The sequence below is a fragment of the Balaenoptera borealis genome (genome assembly GCF_965194805.1).
Source record: "Balaenoptera borealis genome assembly, chromosome: 16".
NCBI lineage: Eukaryota > Metazoa > Chordata > Mammalia > Artiodactyla > Balaenopteridae > Balaenoptera > Balaenoptera borealis.
In genome coordinates this window covers 22021682-22041557 of record NC_138872.1, presented here as the reverse complement: position 1 = coordinate 22041557, position 19876 = coordinate 22021682, and the positions used below count along the sequence as shown (strand labels likewise).

The 19876-nt window shown below is 54.5% G+C and overlaps 1 protein-coding gene across 1 annotated transcript in view; it reads left to right on the top strand.

Annotated features, from left to right (window-relative positions):
• VSTM2L (V-set and transmembrane domain containing 2 like) overlaps window positions 1-19265 on the top strand; it is a 36801-nt gene extending 17536 nt beyond the window's left edge. Inside the window, exons 2-4 of the mRNA XM_082359862.1 lie at window positions 7222-7391; window positions 8961-9011; window positions 17892-19265. Coding sequence (XP_082215988.1) covers window positions 7222-7391; window positions 8961-9011; window positions 17892-18164 — 494 coding nt within the window. The 3' untranslated portion in view covers window positions 18165-19265. The remainder of the gene's footprint in view (window positions 1-7221; window positions 7392-8960; window positions 9012-17891) is intronic.
• Window positions 19266-19876: the final 611 nt, after the last annotated feature.

Here is a 19876-nt window from a genome sequence, read left to right as displayed (position 1 = left end):
TCGTGGAATCATACAGTATTTATCCTTTTGTGCCCGGATTATTTCACTTAGCCTAATGTCCTCAGGGTCCATGCATGTTGGAGCGTGTGTCAGAATCTCCTTGCTTTTTTTTAAGACTGAATAATATTCCACTGTATGGAGGGACCACATTTTGCTTATCCATTCATCATTGGAGGTTTTGAGCAAGCAGTGACTCAGTATGTCCTGGCAAGAGATGGGGCCTGAGATAGGGATGACCAAGGGGCCCTTGGGGCCGCACTGGCTCTCTCTGCTCTGCCCCCTTTGTCTCTCTCTAGCTCCAGTTCTGCCTTGGTTCCCCTGCCTAGGGGATGCCCCTACCACCAGTCCCCAAGGGGAATCCTGCTGTCGCTCTGGCAAAGACTTATGGGTGGGCTAGGGTCCAGTCTCTGCAGGCTTCCCGGACCAGAGGGTCTGGGATGGGGAACCTGAGCTCAGAGATGGAGGGAGGTGGGGGCTGAGCTGGGGTCACCTTGGTTGACAAGCCCCCCAGGACCTGTGTCAATCCCCCTGGCTTGGCGGGGGGACGGCTGTTGGGAGCAAATGAGGAAGGAGAGGAGGTACGGGACTGATGGATGAGAGGTCTCATGGTCCAGGTGTGAATGAAATACAGATGTTGCATCCACCGTATAATCTGATGAGGCTACAAAGAAGCATCTTTAAAAATCTTTCTGGTGATGGTAGAATTTTGAGCTAGAAGGTGAGAGAAGGGAGTGCTGTTTGGTGAGCACCTACTATGTGCTGGGCATGCGGCATATGTTGCCTTGTATAACCCTCTCCCTGTCCTCTCATTCACCCCTTTTTTCAGCTAAAGAAACTGAGGTTCAGAGAGGTAAAGGGGCCTGTCCAGCTCACACAGCTAGGGACTAGAGGAAACAGGTTTCGAAGCCAGACCTGAGGCCAAGCCCTGAGCGTGTGTGTGCTGAACCCGGGCCTGAAAGGTTAGGAAGAAGGTTAGGGTTCTGCTCCTGAAGGGCAGGTGAGATCTTCCAGGTCATCCCCTGCCTTTCCCAGAAGCCAAACTCAGTGACTCAGGCCAGGGCCACGAGCTGTTTCCTGCAGATGACGCCCTGATAACCAGGCCTGGGGTTAATTAATACGATTAAAAGCAGAAAGGAAGGAGATGTTGCATTCAATGAAGCCCCTTTCTCATTCTCCTGTAGAATCCTAATTTGTGGACAGTGGTTTTTTTTTTTTTAAATAGAGGATATCATGGCCAGCTGATTCTTTTTTTTTTTTTTTTAATTTATTTATTTATTATTTATTTATGGCTGTGTTGGGTCTTCGTTTCTGTGCGAGGGCTTTCTAGTTGCGGCAAGTGGGGGCCACTCTTCATCGCGGTGCGCGGGCCTCTCATTATCGCTGCCTCTCGTTGCGGAGCACAGGCTCCAGACGCGCAGGCTCAGTAATTGTGGCTCACGGGCCTAGTTGCTCTGCGGCATGTGGGATCTTCCCAGACCAGGGCTCGAACCCATGTCCCCTGCATTAGCAGGCAGATTCTCAACCACTGCGCCACCAGGGAAGCCCCAGAACAAATTCTGATGGGAGCTGATGGACCCCTGGGTCTTGGTCATACCTGCTGGTCAGACCCAGTTTCAAATTCCAGCTCTGTGTGTGTCTTGGGCAAATGATGTCACCTTTCTGAGCCTCATTTTCCTCACCTGTCAAATGGGAGTGAGTGGATTAGAGACTGTTAGAGACGATGTCTGCACCATGCTAGGCGTGCAGTAGGTGCTCCGTAAATGGTGGATGATGTTGATGATGATTTGTGGCTGCGCCACGCGGCACGTGGAATCTTAGTTCCCCGACCAGGGGTCGAACCCGTGCCCTCTGCAGTGGAAGCTGAGTCTTAACCACTGGACCACCAGGGAAGTCCCTATTATTATCATTTTTAAACAAAGCTCCCTGGGTTTCCCTCCTTTCCTCCTTGGTTCACACCATCCCTTTTTTCCTCCTCTGCTTGTCAGTATCCACGCCTCCTTCGGGGCCTGGCTGAAGGGCCAGGCCACCTCCTCCTCCCTCCAGAGTCCCCTTCTCCCCTAAGTAGGAGGGACCCCTCCCCTTCCAATGCCCAAACCATGGCTCTTAGGACATATATCACTTTCTCCCTTAGGCTGTCTGAGCTGGTGGGGGTCTCAGACCATGAGATACAACCCCCATTGTATAGAGGAGCAATCTGAGGCTCAGAGAGGGGGAGAAATTCTCCCAAGGTCGCACAGCAAGTCTGTTGGCAGAAACAGGCTCAGTCCCTCCTCCCCAGCTCAGTCCTGTGCTCCTGGCAGTTATCTGCACACAGCTTCTCCCTGGGGGAAGGGGCTTCCTTGGGGTGGAGCCCAGACAAACCTTCATGTTGCTGCCTCTGGAACAGGAAGACTCAGATACGCCGTCAAATATCTAGAGCCTCGGTTTCCCCACTTGTCCTGAGGATGCATTGCCCCCATCACCACTGAGGTTGGAGTCAATGGGATCCTGAGGGCGTCTCCCCCAACCCATTTCACCAAGTGCCTCCAGGCAGGGTCTGAGGGGATCAGAGCCCATGTGGCGAGGAAGAGCTGGTGGCTACACCTGCAGACAACTCTCCTGGCTCCCAGGAGTTCTTGGAACTGGGTTCTCCCTCCATTCTCCCAGCTAGTGCCCCTCCCCACTCCAGCTCAGGACATCTGGCCCACCTGGGGATGGGGGGAGCAACACCCCCTCTGGAAAGCCTCCCTTGATTGCCTCAGCCTGGGTGAAATGCCTCCTCTGTACCCACCCAGGCCTTTACACTCAGAATAAAACAGACTGCCCACCTCGTCCCAGAGGAAGGGTCCTCTCCAGGACCTTCCAAGGCAGGGTTGGCCATTTGGGACTGTTCCTTTTTAAGAAAGAGCCCTACCACCAAAAAGAGTTTGAATTCTCTGGGAATAGCATGGCCTTGGGAGTCAGACAGTCCTGAATTCAAATCCAAGCTCTGCCACATGGCCTTGGAAGGGTTACCGCCCTGTGCTGGGCCTGGGCCGCCTCCTCTGAGCAATGGGGACATGTGAGGGGGAGGGGAGCTGAGGCTGGCACAGTGTCACCACCTGCCAGGACACCCGCCGTAGGTGGCAACTGAGCAGTGGGAATGTGGCTAGTCTAAATTGAGATGTGTTGTAATCATGTAAAATACATGCTGGATATCCAAGACTTAGCACAAAAAAGAATGTAAAATATCTCATTAATTTTATACCTGTTGAAATAATTTTTTGATATCTTGGGTTAAATAAAATAAATGATTAAAATTAATTTCACCTGTTTAAAAAAATTGTCGTTACTTTTTGAAATATGGCTATAGAACATTTAAAATGCCGTATGTGTCTTGCCTGCGTGGCTTGCATTTGGTGTCTGTTGGACAGCGCCCTCTAGAGGACAGTTACTGGGATCCGGGTTGGGGGATAGGGGCTGTGTGTTGGGGGTGAGCGGGCCTGAAGCCTGACCTTGCTGACCCCTGGCTGCTGAGTAGCCCCAGGCCAGATACTGCCCTCTCTGAACCTCATTTTCTGCATCAGTAAGAAGAGCTGGTGGGCCAGGGTCAGGGTTTTCAGTCAGCTGGGGGAGCTTGTGGGCAGGGGGAGGCTGAGTGAGGGTGGATGGAGGCTGGCCCTTCCCCAGGTCACCCTCATGGAAAACCCACCCAAGGACAGCCCATCTCTGCCCTTCCTTCCACCCATGAGACCCAGATGTACCATTTCCCATCCTCCTGTCGGAGAGATGTGCTTCCCCCACTCAGCCATCTCTGGGAGGAGAAGGGCCATGGCTGAGTCACGCAGGCCCAGGCTCCAGGGCTGGCTCTGCCCTTCCTAGCTCTGTGATCCTGGGATGAGCAAAGCCCCCACTCCCCGGTAGCTCTGGACCCCCTTTCTCCATTTGCAGGAGGGAAAAGTGTGGGTACTTTCTGATTCCCGTGGCTCAGGCAGTGGCACCTGGAGAGGGTCACAGGTGTGTCCCTCCCGCTGTCTCTTGGTCAGCAGGGTCACACCGCCGGTTACCTCGGATCCAACTAGGGGGCCTCACCACTCTCCTCCTTCCCCTGTTTGCAAAGGGTGCTGGGTGGGCAGGGGCCTGGATCAAAGCCGAATCCGGCTGTCCCAGGACCGGGGGCCAATGGCTCGCTCTGATCACCTCCCAGCCCTCCCGGTGGCTCGGTCCTCAGCGGCTCCCTTCAGTCCTGCTCGAGTTGGCAAGTCAGCATCAGAGCAGGCATGGAGGGCTGGGCCTGGCCTGGGACTCTCGGACGGGGGCCCTCCTGCCTGTGGACGCTGCTCCACCACTGACCAGCCAGGTCTGCGCATTCGTTTATTCAAAAAGTATTTATTGAGCACCTACTATGTGCCAGGCTGGGGATATATCAGTAGACAAGACAGGCACCGCCCCTGCCTCCTGGAAGGGAAAGCAGACCATAAACATAAATAAAATAAGTGTATTAGCTGTGCTGTCCGATACAGTAGCCGTTACCTACAAGTGGCCATTTACATTTAAGTTTAAATGAATTTAAATGGAATAAAACTTAAAATTCAGTTTCTCATTCACACTGGTCATATTTCAGGTGCTCAATAGATACATGTGGCTGGTGGCTACTGTATTAGCTCAGATATAGAACATTTTCCTTGTCACAGAAAGTTCTAGTGGACAGCACTGTTAGTATGTGGGACGGGAAGAGGGATTTGAAGCACTGGGTTGGGGCAAGGGATGCAGGTTTTTTTTGTTTTTTTTAAAATACAAATTCAATTTTGCAATTTTCTTTTCATTTTTAAAATTTTTATTTATTTGTTATTTTGGCCGTGCAGCTTGTGCGATCTTATTTCCCCGACCAGGGATTGAACCCTGGCCCTGGCAGTGAACGCGCGTGAGTCCTAACCACTGGACTGCCAGGGAATTCCCAGGGATGCAGTTTTAAGTGAGGTGGTCAGGGTAGGCCTTGCTGAGGAGGTGACATTTGAGCAGAGTCCTGAAGCAGGGGAAGGAGGGAGCCATGTGAGAATTTGGGGGAAGAGCCTTCTAGGCAGAGGGAACAGCACGCGCAAAGGCCCTGAGGTAGGATCTCAGCTGGAATGTTGGAGGAGCAGCAAGGAGGCCATCGTGTCAGGAATGGAATGAGCAAGTGGAAAAGCAGCTTGAGGACAGAAGAGACAGGGATTGATTTGTGTTTTGCCAAATTACCTCTGGCTGCTGTGTTGAAAATAAATTGTCGGGGAGGGGGCAGGGAGGTCAGTGAGGAGGCTCCCCCACTGTTACGGGGGAGAGGTGGTGACGGCTGGCCCAGCGTGGGGCAGTTGAAGTGGGCAGAAGGGACCAGATTCAGGAGATGTCCTGGAGGCAGAACCCATGGGATTCCCCAGTGACCGAAAGGGGGTGTAAGAGGAAGAACGAGGGAGGCAAGGGCAACTCTACAGTTTGGGGCCAGGGCACCTGGAAGGCAGAGGCGGGTGGGCGGGTACCTTCCTCCAGGAGCCTGCTGCCCATTGGGAATAAGGACAGGCCCCGCTCTCAGCTGACCGCACACCACGCCTGGCTTGTGTTCAGTAACTCCAACAACACCCATTCTCATCAAACGGGCTTTGTTATGCAACAGCGTAACAAGGTCCCTCCCAAACCTCAGAGGATGTGGGCAGCCCGAACCCATGACCGTGGAGGTCAGGGATGTCACAGACTTTCTCTTAGCCCAGAGACTCGTTGCTGGAGTCAGGCTCCACTTGGAAACCCTGTGTGCAGAGCAGAAAAAGCAACTTATCAATCCCGATCCTCCCAAAACCCTCGGGATCATGGGGAGGGGGTGGAGGGAGGTGGCCCCAGAGCAGGACCCCCGCCCCCAGTCAGACTCTGTCCTCCTTCTGCCCTGAGCTGAGCGGTGCCTTGAGGGACCACCGGGGCTGCAAGGTGGGCTTGTCTGCCCGCTGGGTGGGGGGTGTCTGGCGGGCTGCAGCAGCAAAGTGGGCACGGGATGGGGGCACTGATGGATGCAGCATTCCCTGGGTGACCTGCCTGTTGCCAGGCGTCTTTCCAGGGCGAGAAAAATCTCTCCTGAGAAGAGGAAAGGATTCTAATTACATCTCAGGACGGTATGTATTTGGAGAGACGAGAGTCAGAACATATGGTGGGGAGCAGTGCTGGGCTGCACTGAGCGGGGATTTGTTTTCTGTTTACCTGCCAGCGTGGTGGGCATGGCAGTGGGTGGGGCTCCTGCTGGGTCCCAGGAACCGCCTGCTCTGGGATTTGGTGGGTGAGCTGGACCCTGCTGGAGGGATGGGAGGCACATGTGTCTCCCACCGCCTCCTGGGGCTCTTGAGAGGATGGAGGATGTATCACCCGTTTGGGGCACCTGCGAGGTGCCGGGAGATGTGTAGCCACAGGAGAGCTGGCCCCTGTTCTCATGCAGCTTGCACAGGCAGTGCAGGCAGTGAACCGATGCAAGACCGTGGCCATTCCCCGGGCAGGTGGGAGGTGGGCAGGTGGGAGGTGGGCGGTTGAGAGGACCCTACCCAGGTGGCCAGGGAGGGCCTCTCTGAGGGGACCAAGTTTCAGCTGAGCTTTGAGTGACTTGCTGGACGAAGAGGGACCAAGGGAAGAACATTCCAGGCGTTGGGAACTGCGAGGGCAAAAGTGAGGTGAGAAAGTGAGGCATGTTTACAGGACAGAATGGAGACCAGGGAGAGGTGGGGGCAGGGCTTGCCCCCCAACCTGGTGCAGAGGGGACCCGACGAAGGGTTCCGAGGGGGCCGGGGGGTAGGTCCGATTTGGTTTTGCAAAGACGGTGCTGAACGCTGTGCCCTGGGGTGGGGAATAACCCAGGATGGGGGCAACTGGAGAAATCGGGGAAGAACTGATGAAAACGGCAGCTTCCTCCCTGGCCTCCTTGCTCACACCTTCCAACCAAGGCCTCCTCGGATCCATCGCTCCCTTCTCGAGAATCTGGTGCCCGCGGGCTCCGGGATCAAGGCCCAGCTGTGTGGGGCCTTCGGGGCCCCGGGCCTACTCCGTCGTCCCCAGGTCTGGCCAGCTGCCGCCGCACAGGCCTCTGCGCAGCCTCGCGGAGCTCGTCCAGGTGCCGCACCTGCAGCCAGGCCACCCCCGCCCGCAGGCCCGGCCGCTCCCTCTCTCTCCGCTCCAGCCCCCGCACCGGCCCCGGGCCGCCGGCCCCGCTGTTTCCTGAGCCCCGGCCCCCCCTCCCCCGGTTTCTCCGCACAGCCCTGTTCACAGAGACGCCCCACGACATGACGGCGCGGACGGGCGAGGACGTGGAGATGGCCTGCTCCTTCCGCGGCAGCGGCTCCCCCTCCTACTCGCTGGAGATCCAGTGGTGGTACGTGCGGAGCCACAGAGACTGGACGGACAAGCAGGGATGGGCCTCGAACCAGGTACCGCCCCTGGGGAGACTTCCGAGTGCGGCTGGGCCTGGTCTCTGCCCCTCACCTCCTCGGAGGGGCGTGGCCCCAGCTCTGTTCGTCCTCTGAAGCCCCCGCTGTCTCCTTCCCTTTTTCCCCGGAACGGAGGCCTGCTTGTGGGGAGGGGCAGGGGGCGGAGCCAGGCTGAGCACTTGGGATGGGCCCACTAAGAAGGGCCTTCCAAGGAGTAGAGCCCCTCCCTTCGTGTACAGGTGGGGAAGCAGGCCAGAGGGACAGAAGCTGTCACACACACGTGTACATGCATGCCTTTCCACATACGTGCAGGCACACGAGGCAGCCCAGTCACGGCACACACATTCACCTCTGCACTCGTACACGCTGGCACGCACACACTGTGCCCGCCTGCGGCGGGGAGGTGGGGAGGGGATGGCGGGGTGCAGAAGCTATTGGTGTCCCCGCCCACGTGCCGGGTAAGCACCATCCCCTGCCACCAGCCCCGCCGCCAAGCCCTGCAACACTGCCTGAGGGTCTTCTCTGGACAATAGAGCCTGCTGGCCAGCAAGGCAGGCTGGAGGAGCGCTCCGTCAATGACTGACGGGAGTTGGAGGGTAAATACCCCAGCTCCCTTGCTCCTCAGTTGGGATAACTGAAGGGCATCCTACTCCCTTTCCCCCAGGTGCCCAGTGGGAGTAAGTTCCAGTTGCCCAGGGTGGTAACTGGCTTGATGACATACCCATTATTGACTTCCTTTCCTCTTTTGTCTCACTCACTCATTCCTCTCCTGATGTTTCCTGGGATCACCTACCAAATAAAACCACTTGCACCTGAATCTTTGTCTCAGGGTCTGCTTCTGGGGGAACAAACTAAGACACTCTCATTCTTACGCTTGTGTACATGTAAATATTATGCAAACACATATGTATCTGCCCACCTGTTCACTTACGAACTCTTACATGACACACCTTCATATGCACACACGGGCATGCTCACACATTCTTGCATGTTTCATGAAATGGCCTCTAACATATTCACACATATATATTAAACTCATCTAGCTCCTGGAGGTGTCAACCCCCCAGCACACAGGCTCAAAGGACTCCAGTGGTCAGAGAAAGCCCTTAGGCAAAGAGTTGCAGGCTTTGCAGTTGGACGCCTCTGGGGTCAGCTTGCAGGGAGATAGTATGTGGGCAGGGCTCCGACAGCATCTGCTGCAAACACTCCTGAAAACACAACACATTCACAGATAGAGAGATGCAAGTGTACAGACAGACACTCCTACAGACACACCAAGCCCGAATCACATTTTTGCCTGTTCACACGTACCCTCCCTGTATATCTCCAAATACCTTACATATCAGAATGCGTAGCACATGCACAGTTTTATAGGCACCTCCTTTATCTTCCTTTGCTCTGACTCACCTCCATCCCCTGAGTGGACACAGAGCTGAAGGACCCCAACCTCTAGACCCGTAGTCCCCAGAGCATCACTTGCGGTCACGAGCATCTTAGCCATTGCTTGTATCCCCACCCCGTGATCCTAACACATTGTCTCTGTTTTCTCCACCCTCCCGCTCCCAACAGCTAAAAGCATCTCAGCAGGAAGACGCAGGGAAGGACGCAACCAAAATAAGTGTGAGTTTTGGTAATGACTTCTCACAAGGGCTCTAATGGAGGACACAGCTGTAATTAAAAAAAAAAAAAATCCAGTTCAGCAGGGAGCTTGGGCAAGAAGATGGAGGAGAAGGAAAAAAGAAGGGGGAAAAATTGGCCTGGCTCTGTTTTTTAAAAGCCAGAGATTTTTCAAGTTCATTGAATGACAGGCACAAACAAATGACGAGGAGAGAAGACGCATTCTCTCCTCTTGGGGCCAAGGCTGTGTGCATCCCTGATGCTTCATGTCTGTCTCAGCAGCATTTTTTATTTGGGGAACCAACAGGGTGTAATGAGACTGAGCCAGCTTTTTTTGGCCCATCACGAATGACTGCTATGGCATCTCATGGTCACTTGGGTCATCTGGCTCCAGACGTGAGGCGGGAACTACAGCTGAAGGATTTCAAGACTGGCCGGGCCTTCTAATGCATTGACTCATTTTATCGTTGCTCCATCTCTATGGGGAAGGGCAAGCTTTCACCCATTTTACAGGTGGGGCAACTGAGGCTTAGAGGGGTCAAAGCCTTGCTGGAGGTCGTGACTTGGCTGAGCTGCCTCCAGCTTTTTGTCTCCAGGCTATGCTGGAGCCCAGTGAGGTGGGGCACCCAGGGGACTCAGGGATTGACAGTTTTTGTAGAGGAGGGCACCCAAAGCAGGGCCTGGAAGAGGCAGGCAGGATCGAGAAAAGAGACTGTGTAGAGGGGACCGGCCTGGTGACACGTGTGGCCATGGGACCAGGGTGGGTTTGTGCACAGGGCATGCGGTCAGCCTGGCAGGAGGTTAGAAGTCCACTGGACACATACTTAGAAGATGCAGGTGCCCGCCGGGGTATGAATGTGCATGTGTGGGAGTGACCTCCAAAATCACTCTTTTGTGCTGCTCCTTCTGAAGCCCTTCAAGGACCTGTGGGGGAGCTCGGGACCCCAATGCCAGTTAGATGCAGAGGAGCTCCCTGAGCAGAAGTCACAGTGTAAAGAGTGGGCATTGGGAGGCATGAGGTGCTGTGCCAGGCACTGGAGGTGGCAGAACGGAGGCAGGGAGGCCAGGAGGGAGGCTCCCACAGAAGCTCAAGCAGGAGGTAGGCAGATGACAGACAAGGGCCTTCAAAGCATCATTTGTGCAGTCTGCCCCGGGGCCTTTCTGAGTTGCGATCTGGAAATTTGAGCCATTTCCAGCTCAGGGCGGCTGCTGGTCCACCCTCTCTAAATCCCTAGCCCCTCACCCTAACCCTCACCCTCTGCCAAGAGCACACCCATACGTAATACCCCATTTCTTGCCCAAACACCCATCAGTTAAGCCCAGGAAGGTAGAAATCTGTGTGTGTATTAATATACCCCGTTCATGGCAACTCTCTCGCCGATGATTTTGTTTGGGGTTTAAGGAGCGTCTCAGGCAAAGGAGAGAATAATCTAATTGACTTAGAGGATTAGAATTCAAGGCTGTTGGGCCCCGCGTGAGGGGAATGCGAAGGTGCTAACTGGTTAAATAAAATAAATGTGCTCAGCATGATTGTGCAATCCCCCCCACCCCATCCTAGCCCCGGCGATTCTTGCACCAGCTGGGGCTCTGGGGCTCTGGTTAGGAAACTCACAGACAAGCACAGACCCAGTTCCTTGTGCAGACAGCGTCTTGCACGTGACCGTTCTTAAATACACAGACACGCAGTTAGTGGAAACCTGTAAGCAGAGGCACACCCCGGTTTCCCGCAGCTTAGGAGAAGGCTCAGACTTTTCTCTGCGGGCTTCGAGGTTCTGTGCAACTTGCTCTGCTCACCCTCTGGGCTATCTCGTCTTGCTTGACCCGGCTCACACCGCCCCCTTCCAGCCGCTGCCTTCCAGCCTCCCATTCCTTCCGCCTCTGGGCCTTTGCACAGGCCAGTCCCTCTGCCTAGAAAACTGTTCCTCTCTCTTCCTTCAGAGCTCAGCTCAGCAAGCCTCCCTGGACCCTGGAACTCAGCCGGCACCCCTTCCTTCTCCCTGCTGGCTGCATTTCTGTCTGCACTTATCCATGCCTGTGAGCATTTGTTTCAGGCCTGTCTTCCCCGGAGACAGTGGGGCTGGGACTGTGCTTGCCTGATTGACTGTTACATTTCCAAAGCCTGGCACAGTGCCTGGCAGGTAGTTAGTGCTCAATAAATATTTATCAAGTGACTGTCACACATGCCCACACACCCCCAGGCCAATGGCAGTGTAAAGCCAGACACAGATTTTGATAAACGGACATGCCAACACGATGTGCATCATGCCTGTGCATGGATGTGTACAGGGGACATGCAGCCGTGAAGGGGCTTGTGTGAAACTATGGGACCTGGGGACCACAGGCCCTGTATCTGTAGGAGCTAGATGAGCCAGGCAGGAATTCCGGCCCCATAGTCCCATGTCACCTAAAAATCCCGAGTTCCATGGAATAATCTCCCAATTTTTAACTGTTGGGACCTAATTTGATTTTTGAAAAACTGTGAAAGCCAAACGGCTCAGTCTCCCCGCTGGTAGCGTCGGCACCTGGGGGGGGCCTCAGGTTCGGAGGAGGAAGTACAGTGAGTTTCTGGGAGTTTGGTGGCGGCAGGGCTCCATGATGGGCTCTGTAACCCGTTGGGGCCGCCATGGTGGCCCTGGGAAGGTTGAGACATGGCAGTGCTGAGTGCGGGGGTGGGACAGTGTGGACACAGTGGAGCCAGCCCTGAATGTCACAGGACCTGAGTCCTGGTCCAGCTCTGCCAGCTCCCTGGGCCTCTCTTTCCCCCCTCGCTGCTGTCTAATGAATATATGAAAACACTTCGGCAACTGTAAAGTCCTCTGGATTTGGCCGTGTGAATGACAGTGGGTACTAGAGTGGAAACTTAATACGAGTATTCGTATCACGTGACTCCTGTTCCTAGCATGTGTGGAGCAGGGAAAGGAGGCCCGGCTTCTCTACAGGAAATGGGAGGGAATGAAAAGAGCTCAGAATCTCCTTGGGAGATCATTTATATGGGAGGACAGGCATCTGTGATGATGATGATGATAATCATAATAATAGTAATAATAAAGCAGCTAACATTTATTGAGTGCCCGCCATATGTCGGGAACCATGATGAGTACTTTACATGAATTATCTCATTTAACTTGGGGCCTGGGAAAGGACCCCCTGGCCTTAAAAATATCTCCCTTGGGAGCTTGTATATGCTGAGGATTCTACCATCAGGGCCTTATTCCTGTGGCTCAGGTAAATTCTGCTATGTCCATTTTCAAGTTCTGGAAACTTTTCTTTTGACCTAACTGAAGTTCTGTCTTTTGGAATTTAGGTTAATTTCCCCTTAACCAGTCTTGCAAGTTGAGATGGCCCCCGACTTCCTAATTGTAAAATAAGGTGAAATTCTCCACACACCTTCTTTTCCAGGGGGCTTACCTGCCTTCATTACTGTTAGTTCCTCCTTCAGCCTAACCAAAGTTGTTTGTGCTGTAGATTCAGTTCATGTAACCTGTTTCAGTCCAAAATAGCCGTGGGCAGCCTGGGTCCCCATATACGTGTGGCCTCGTGCTCCAGCCCACTTATCCTAAGCCTCCTCTCCAGCTAAGCCCTAAAAGCTAGGTACATCCAAAGTGGCCTCAGGAAGCATACTGCAGCCCCCTGTCCCCAAATCTCCATAAATGGTTAAAAGGCAGCTTCATTGGTCAGATCAACCAGGTGGCCCTATAGGTCAAACCCCTGTTTACCCCGCTTGGCTGCCCCACAGGTATGATACACATATGGATACCGCATCTTTTCTGGTGCAGGGGATGGGGACTGGGACCACCGGAGCAGCACACGAGGTCTGCATCCTTCACTAGGGATTAACAGGCCAAGCGGCGGGTCATGGTGTATTATGACTTTATTTTCTGCAGTAGACGTTTCTATATTTTCTTGAAATTCCTGCTGTGATCCACAATATACAAAGGGCATGGAACTCTGAAGTCTGAAAGGGAGGCAAGATTCATGTGGAGTCAAAAATCACTCCATCCATCTTGGAAATCCCTTGAGACATCCATAGAGCAGCCGGCCTTTGGCTGGGACTGCAAAGATTACTCTGTGAAGGCCATGGTCACACACTCCCAGTCCCTGCTCTCACGGTACTCCCAGTCAGTGTGGGGGATGGATGTTAATCCAATAATCCCTCATGATAAAAAGTAAAATTACAACTGTGACCATCAAAATGAGAAGGAACGCAGCCAGTAACAGAGGACCTGACCTAGTCTGGTGGGTCTGGAGGGCTTCCTGGAGGAGGTAGAATGAGGTGAAGTGAGCACTGAAGTGTAGAGAGGTTGACTAGGAGTAGGGGGAACTTCTCTGGGTGTGTGTGTTGGAGGAACTGCAGGAGGCTGTTGTGGCTGAGGGGAAGGTGGGGATGAGACCCCAAAGGTCCCCCCAGCAGCCACTGCTGGGAGCCATCAAAGGAAGTGTTCTAAGTTGGGGGCGTTTTGGGAAGATCTGTCTGGCTGTCACAGGAGGACGGATTGGAAGGAGCCAGAGTGGCTTTGGGGAGACCCTGGAGGAGGCTGTGGTGTTGTCCTGGCCAGTGCCTGGGGATCTGGATTCTGGAGAGAAGGGAAGGGGGCCCAGTGATGTTTAGAGGGAAGATCAGTGGGATTCAGAGATGGATTGTGCCAGAGTGTGAAAGGAGCAGTGGGGATGATGACTTGGGAAGGTCTAGCTGGAATGGGTGAAGCCTTCTGGGGCCCAGATTTGGGGAGACTCTGGGTTGGGTTCTGGACATGCCAAGGGGCTGGTGAGGTGGCTGGGTGCTGCTGACGGAGGCACGGGAGTGGCGGAGCTCAGAGCGAGCCCTGGCCTGGGGCAGGGACCCTCTGACCCCTCTTCCCCACCCAGCACCTTCCCAGGGCCACCACGTCACTCTTAGGCTGAGGCCACGTGGAGGAAAGGTCTGGCACCATGGACGCAAATTAGCATCACCCATTCTTCCTGGTTCGGCTCGGGAGAAAGATCCCAGCCTGCCCACCTGATGGTCTGTGGGCTCCTGCCGTGTCCGGAAAGGCCTGGGCCGTGGACAAGCAGGGAGGAGGCTGAGCTTGGTGCTGGTGTGGACTGGCCTTGTCTCTTTCAGCATAATTAGGTACTTAATTGCACTGCTAAGGCCTGTCGATGCCTGTGCCGAGGTGATTATGATTTACAGCCAGCTGCCGCCTGGGGGTCTCTTCCCGTCATAACCTCTCCGGCTGTGTTGGAGGCCGGGGCCATAGGATTTTTCTGCCCAGTCTGTGAATGTTGAAATCCAACAGGCTGCTCCACCGCTCACAAGAAGCCTGGGTAGGATGATGGGCCCCCTCCCGCAGGAGGTGCTTCTGAGGAAGGCCTGGGCTCCCCCAAGTCATGGAGGGCTGGGGGCCTATGGAATGACGGGGGAGGGGGTAGAAAGACCTGTGGTTTACTGGTTCCGGGAGGCTCCCCAGAGATGTGGTTAAGGCCTGGTCTCTGTCACCAGCTGGGTGGCCTTGGGCAAATCACTTCCCCTCTCCGAGCCTCCGTTTTCTGACCCATACAGTGGGTATCCCAGCAGTGCCTACATCACGGGGTTATTATGAGGTTTAAATAAGGTGTAGACTATCTAGCACATCATTTCACAGGGATCAAGCGCTCCATAAACACTAGCTACCAGCAATACCGTTACTGTTGTGACTGTTTTTCTTACTTGCCTTCTCCGGACGGTGCTTAAAGGCGCAGACCCCTGGGGCTGGGAGGGAGCAGCCTCTGATGAGTGTCCCCTCCCTTTGTCCTGTTGGAAACCAGCTCCCCGGGCTGCTTGGTTACGGGTGTGAGGTCTGGGTTTTCCGTTAGACCTGGAGCCCGCCTGTGGATGTTGCTGGGGTCTGGCTGATTCACAGCTGTGTCCCCAGCGCCCAGCTCGGAGTGGGCGCTCGCTAATCGTCAGCTGGATGGATGGATGGATGGATCTAGCCCAAGAAAACCAAGGCCAGGGTGCTGGTGACTTGCCAGTGTCAGAATCAGCCTCCCAGCACCGTCTGCCGTGCTCCCTGTCTCCCTCCTCCTCCCTGAAGGGGGAGGCCACACAGAGGGGCAATAGGGCAGGAGGGAGCTGGTGCCCAGGCCTTGGTCTCTGGGCCGGAGCTGGGCGGAGGGGTGGGCTGGGCTCGGTGCTCCCTCCCTAGCGCTGCTCCCAGCCTTCACATTATTACTCCATTAGCGCCTTGTAGGGTTGACAAATGAAGGATAATTAATATCCGTGAGGGAAACAGATGTTGAGTAATTCGCTCCCCGCTGCGCACTTGCAGCAGCACCTCCTAACTCTCCTGAGAGCTTGGCGGGGCCGCAGGACCTCTCCGTGCCCTTGGCCAGAGGCGATGGAATCAGCAGGGCTGATGGCCTCCAGCTGGGAGAGGAGGGGTCCTCTGCCCGGGGGGGCAGCTGGAAGAGTCTCCCGCTGCTTGCTCTGGTGGGAAGGTGGGAAGTTCTGCCTCCGTCCCACCTCCTGCCTCCTGCTGTGCCATAAGCCCATGCTTTCCTGCTTCGTGGGGGGATGATGACCAGCCAGGAAGGCTCAGAATAAGGGAGGACGGGCCAGGCTCCTTATGGCTGCCCACCGCTCTCTTCCCTTCTGGAGCCTGGGAAACCGCCCTTGGCCCTGCCAGCTCCGCGTGGCCCTCTGTGGGCCTCTTGTCACGCCTTTGGAGGGTTTGAGTGCGTGGACTCAGGCCTGGGGTCAGTTCCCCGCTCTGCCATTCACTGACTCAGTGCCCATGGGAAAGTCGCTTCTTTCAGAGCCGTAGCTTCGCCATCTGTAAAGTGGGTAGGATCATATATACATGACCTGAAATCAAAAAGCGTAATATCTGGGTACCACTTCATTTGGAGAAAGAAGGAGCTAGAGTGAGGCCATTCATTTAACAAATGTTTTTATCGTTATTATTTGCAGGGTACCAGGCTCTGCGATGGTCACTAAGATGAACAAAATAGGTATCATCCCTGCCCTCGTGGAGTTTATAGTTTAGCCAGAGAGAGAAACAAAAATCAAGTAAACAAAATGGTTCTCAAATTGTGATGGCTATTAGGAAAGAAATAGACAGGGAGATGTGATCGAAGGCTTTTTGGAGGAGGTGATGTTTGAGAATGAATGGGAGTCAAGGGGACAGCACCCAGGCAGAGAGACCAGAAGGCTGTGAGGCCAGAAGGAGCTTGGCATCTGAGAGGAAGGGGCCAGGGAAGCCAGAGCAGATTAGTGGGGTGATTAGAAGTCATGTGTGTGAGTGCCCGCTGCACAGTGAATGCACCCCCTCAGAGACCGTCCTCTTCCTCATCCTGTCCTCCTCACTGCAAGGGTGATCGGCAGGGGTGTCCTCCTCCAGAATGTGGGCTGTGGCAAGAATAGGCAGGCTGGTTGTCTGTCCCCATTGCCCCCCCCCCCCACCCAAGGGGAGAGGGACCAGATGGGCTCAGAACTGGGGCCACAGGTCTGAATCCCACTCAGCTCCATCCTGGCCCTGGCGAGCCTGCAATGCCAACTGGTGGTGAGATCATTGGGCAGGGGGTCCGTGGCTGGCGGTTGGGGACTGTTCTCCCCTGTTCTGTGTAGGTGGGGCAGGGGCTACAGGAGGTGGGGCAAGGCTCCTTTTGGTTGTAAGAAATAAGGGGACAAGGAAGGATGGAAGCCTCCTCCCGTTACCACCCCCCCACTCTATAGGCCCAACTCCTCTCTTTTTTTCCAGCTTTTTATTTTGAATTGCAGACTCATAGAAAGTTGCAAAAAGAGATCACAGAGTCCCCTGTCCCCTTCACCCAGCTTCCCCAATGATTTATCTTATATGACTGTCCAACTGCCTTTTCTTTCTTAATTGAAAAAAACCCACAGTAGCTTTATGTTTGTGGCAGATTTATTCGTAAGAGCTGTAATCTGAAAACTACCCAAATGTCCATCAACAGGTGACTGGATAAACAGATTGTGGTATATCCATATGATGGAATACTACACTGCAATAAAAAAGAACAAACTGAGCCGTGCAACATGAAGGGATCTCACTGATATTATGTTGTGTGAAAGAAGCCACACACGGAGGAGTTCAAGAACAGGGAAAACTAATCTATGGTGATAGAAATCAGACTAGTGGGTAACCCCTCGGGGGTGAGTATTGACAAGGAGCGGCCACAAGGGTGCGCTCCAGAGGGTTGTAAGCGTCCCATGCCTTGCTCTGGATGGTGGTCACACCGGTGTACATGCGAGTAAAATTTCATTAAGCTGTGTGTGCCTTACTCTATATAAATTATATTTTAATTTTAAGTAAAAATTTTAAAACCACATCAAATAAATAAACGAGCAAAAAGCCAAAGTACAAAGACAGATGTCACACTCTTGCTCCCCCCCAACTGAACAGTTGTTAGCATTCTGATATATTTGTGATCAGCATTTATTTGTTTGTTTGTTTGTTTGAGAAGCAAAGCTAAGGATTCACTTTGCAGTCTACCCCGGGTCCTCGGCCCTTCCCTGGGCTCCACTCCAGAGACAACCATGGCTGTGAGGCCACTGTGTTCCCTCCCATCTGTTTTCAAACTTGCACACACACAAGTCACCAAAACCAGTGTAGAGTATTTTCCCGTGTTTCTTTCCAGAAATGGCATCACACTGTACGTAGGAGTTTTGCAATGAGATCTTTTCACTTCCTGCATGTCCCTGAGCTCTAACACGCCTAGTTCTAGCTCATTCTTTTTAACTGCTGTGCAATAGTCCACTGAATGAACTGACTACTGCCTATTTATCTGATCTGTTGATGGCCATTGAAGTTGCTTCTACTCTTTTGCTGTTGAACTCCACGTGCCCTCGTGGGAGTGTCTCTGGGGCCCCCCATGGCCAGGTCACCGTCTCTCTGTCGCCCCCAGGTGGTCAAGGTGGTGGGCAGCAACATCTCCCACAAGCTGCGCCTGTCGCGGGTGAAGCCCACGGACGAAGGCACCTACGAGTGCCGTGTCATCGACTTCAGCGACGGCAAGGCCCGGCACCACAAGGTCAAGGCCTACCTGCGGGTGCAGCCGGGAGAAAACTCCGTCCTGCACCTGCCCGAGGCCCCGCCCGCAGCGCCCGCCCCGCCGCCCCCCAAGCCCGGCAAGGAGCTGCGGAAGCGCTCGGTGGATGAGGAGGCCTGCAGCCTCTAGACTGATGCCCAGCCCGCCGCCGGCCCGCCCTGCGCCCCTACGGCTGTACCGAGTGCATGAGGAGCCGCTGGACCGCTGGGGACGGGATTGTCCGGGTCCAGCTGCCTCCCCATCCCGAGACCGCCCATGACCCCCACGTCGACCCTCCTCCCACCACCCCTTGGCTCAGCATGTAAGGCCCGCCCAACCCTTCCCCTTCAGACCCTCCCCGTGACCTGGCTCAGAGAAGGTGGCCCGGGGCACCGAGGGGACAACCGCCCCGGAACGCTGGGGTGGGGCACCAGGCCGGGGCCGGGCTGCCGCCTTCTGTCACCAGCTTCAGTAGAGTCCAGTGTTTCGCTTTGCTTGCTTGTCCCCCATCCCGTCCCAAGCCGGGGCCTCCCAGCCTCACTCCCCCTCCTTCCGACCATCCCCTGCTTGGACCTGGAGGTGTGGACAGTGACCCCTCCCCAAATTTGGACTTGAATCTTCTGAGCAGAACTGGGGCCTCTCCTCTGGCAAAGAACTGGGAGCAGAGCCCCCAGGAGACCTGTGGCCGGTTGGCAGGGTGGCTCACAGGGGCCCTGGGAGGAGAGGGAGACCCCACTGCCTCCAGGTGGGTCCTTCACGTTCAGCCTCCTTATACTAAGAAACAGCTCCCTGCCCGCCCCGGGGCAGGAATCTGCCCCTTCACATGGCAAGTCGGAAGGAGGGCCTTTCCTCTCTGACCCCATGGCCCCATGCAGAGTTCTGCACCAGCAGGACCCCTTCGAGGGGCTTCGAGGCTCTCCAGGAGCCCCCCCTCTGCCAGCTCCTAATGTCCCAGCTGCCTCCCAGGACCCATGCCGAACCCACCCAAGGGCCTGGGGCTGTTGGGAGCCGAGGGCCCCCCAATACCAATCCCCTCACAATTCCTGATCAGGGGGGCACCCACCCCCTGGTGATTTGTAAATATTTCTATTGGGCCCAACACCCCTTCAGAACTGGCTCAAACCTCTGGCCGCACCTCAACGATGGAGTCGGGGGATGTGGGAGAGGCTTTGCCTAGGGGTGGGTGGGTTACCCTGTACACATGATCCAGTCCGTGACTACCAGCCAACCTGAATAAAGCGGTTTAAAATAGCCTCTGGGCAGTGTCTTTCTGGGGCATTTGTATCCGGGAGCAGTGCCACCGGAGAAGGGCAGGTGGGAAGGGCTTGGCCAGCCCACGCCCACGCCTCACTCAGCATCTTCTCGCTCCTGCTTTCTGCCCCCCAAGCACAGAAAAAGCACTGGAGGGGGGGGCACAAGAAGTCAAAGGAAAAGCAGCCTTTGTCCAGCGCCAATCCAATTACCAGGCACTTGAATTATTCTCAGATTTTGAGATAACTACACATACAGAAGAGAGCATAAAATATGTTTACACTGTTCTGTGAATAAATAAATTATAAAGCAAGTAGGGGTGAGCTACCAGCTTATCAAGCAGCACCCCATAACTGAACCCTCTGCCCAGCCCATGTCTTCCAGATCACCCCCCTCCTCCCTCTTAGAGGTCACCACCACCCTGATTTTTAAGGTAATCCCATTCTCAATGTTCTTTTTACACTTTTACTACCTATATGTATATCATCTTAATATAGTTGAGTTTTGTCTACATCTTTTGAACTTTATATGCATGGAGTTATACCACGTCTATTCCGTAACGCACTGCTGTGTTTGTGAGATTCATCCATGTTGTTTCATGTGTCTGTAAT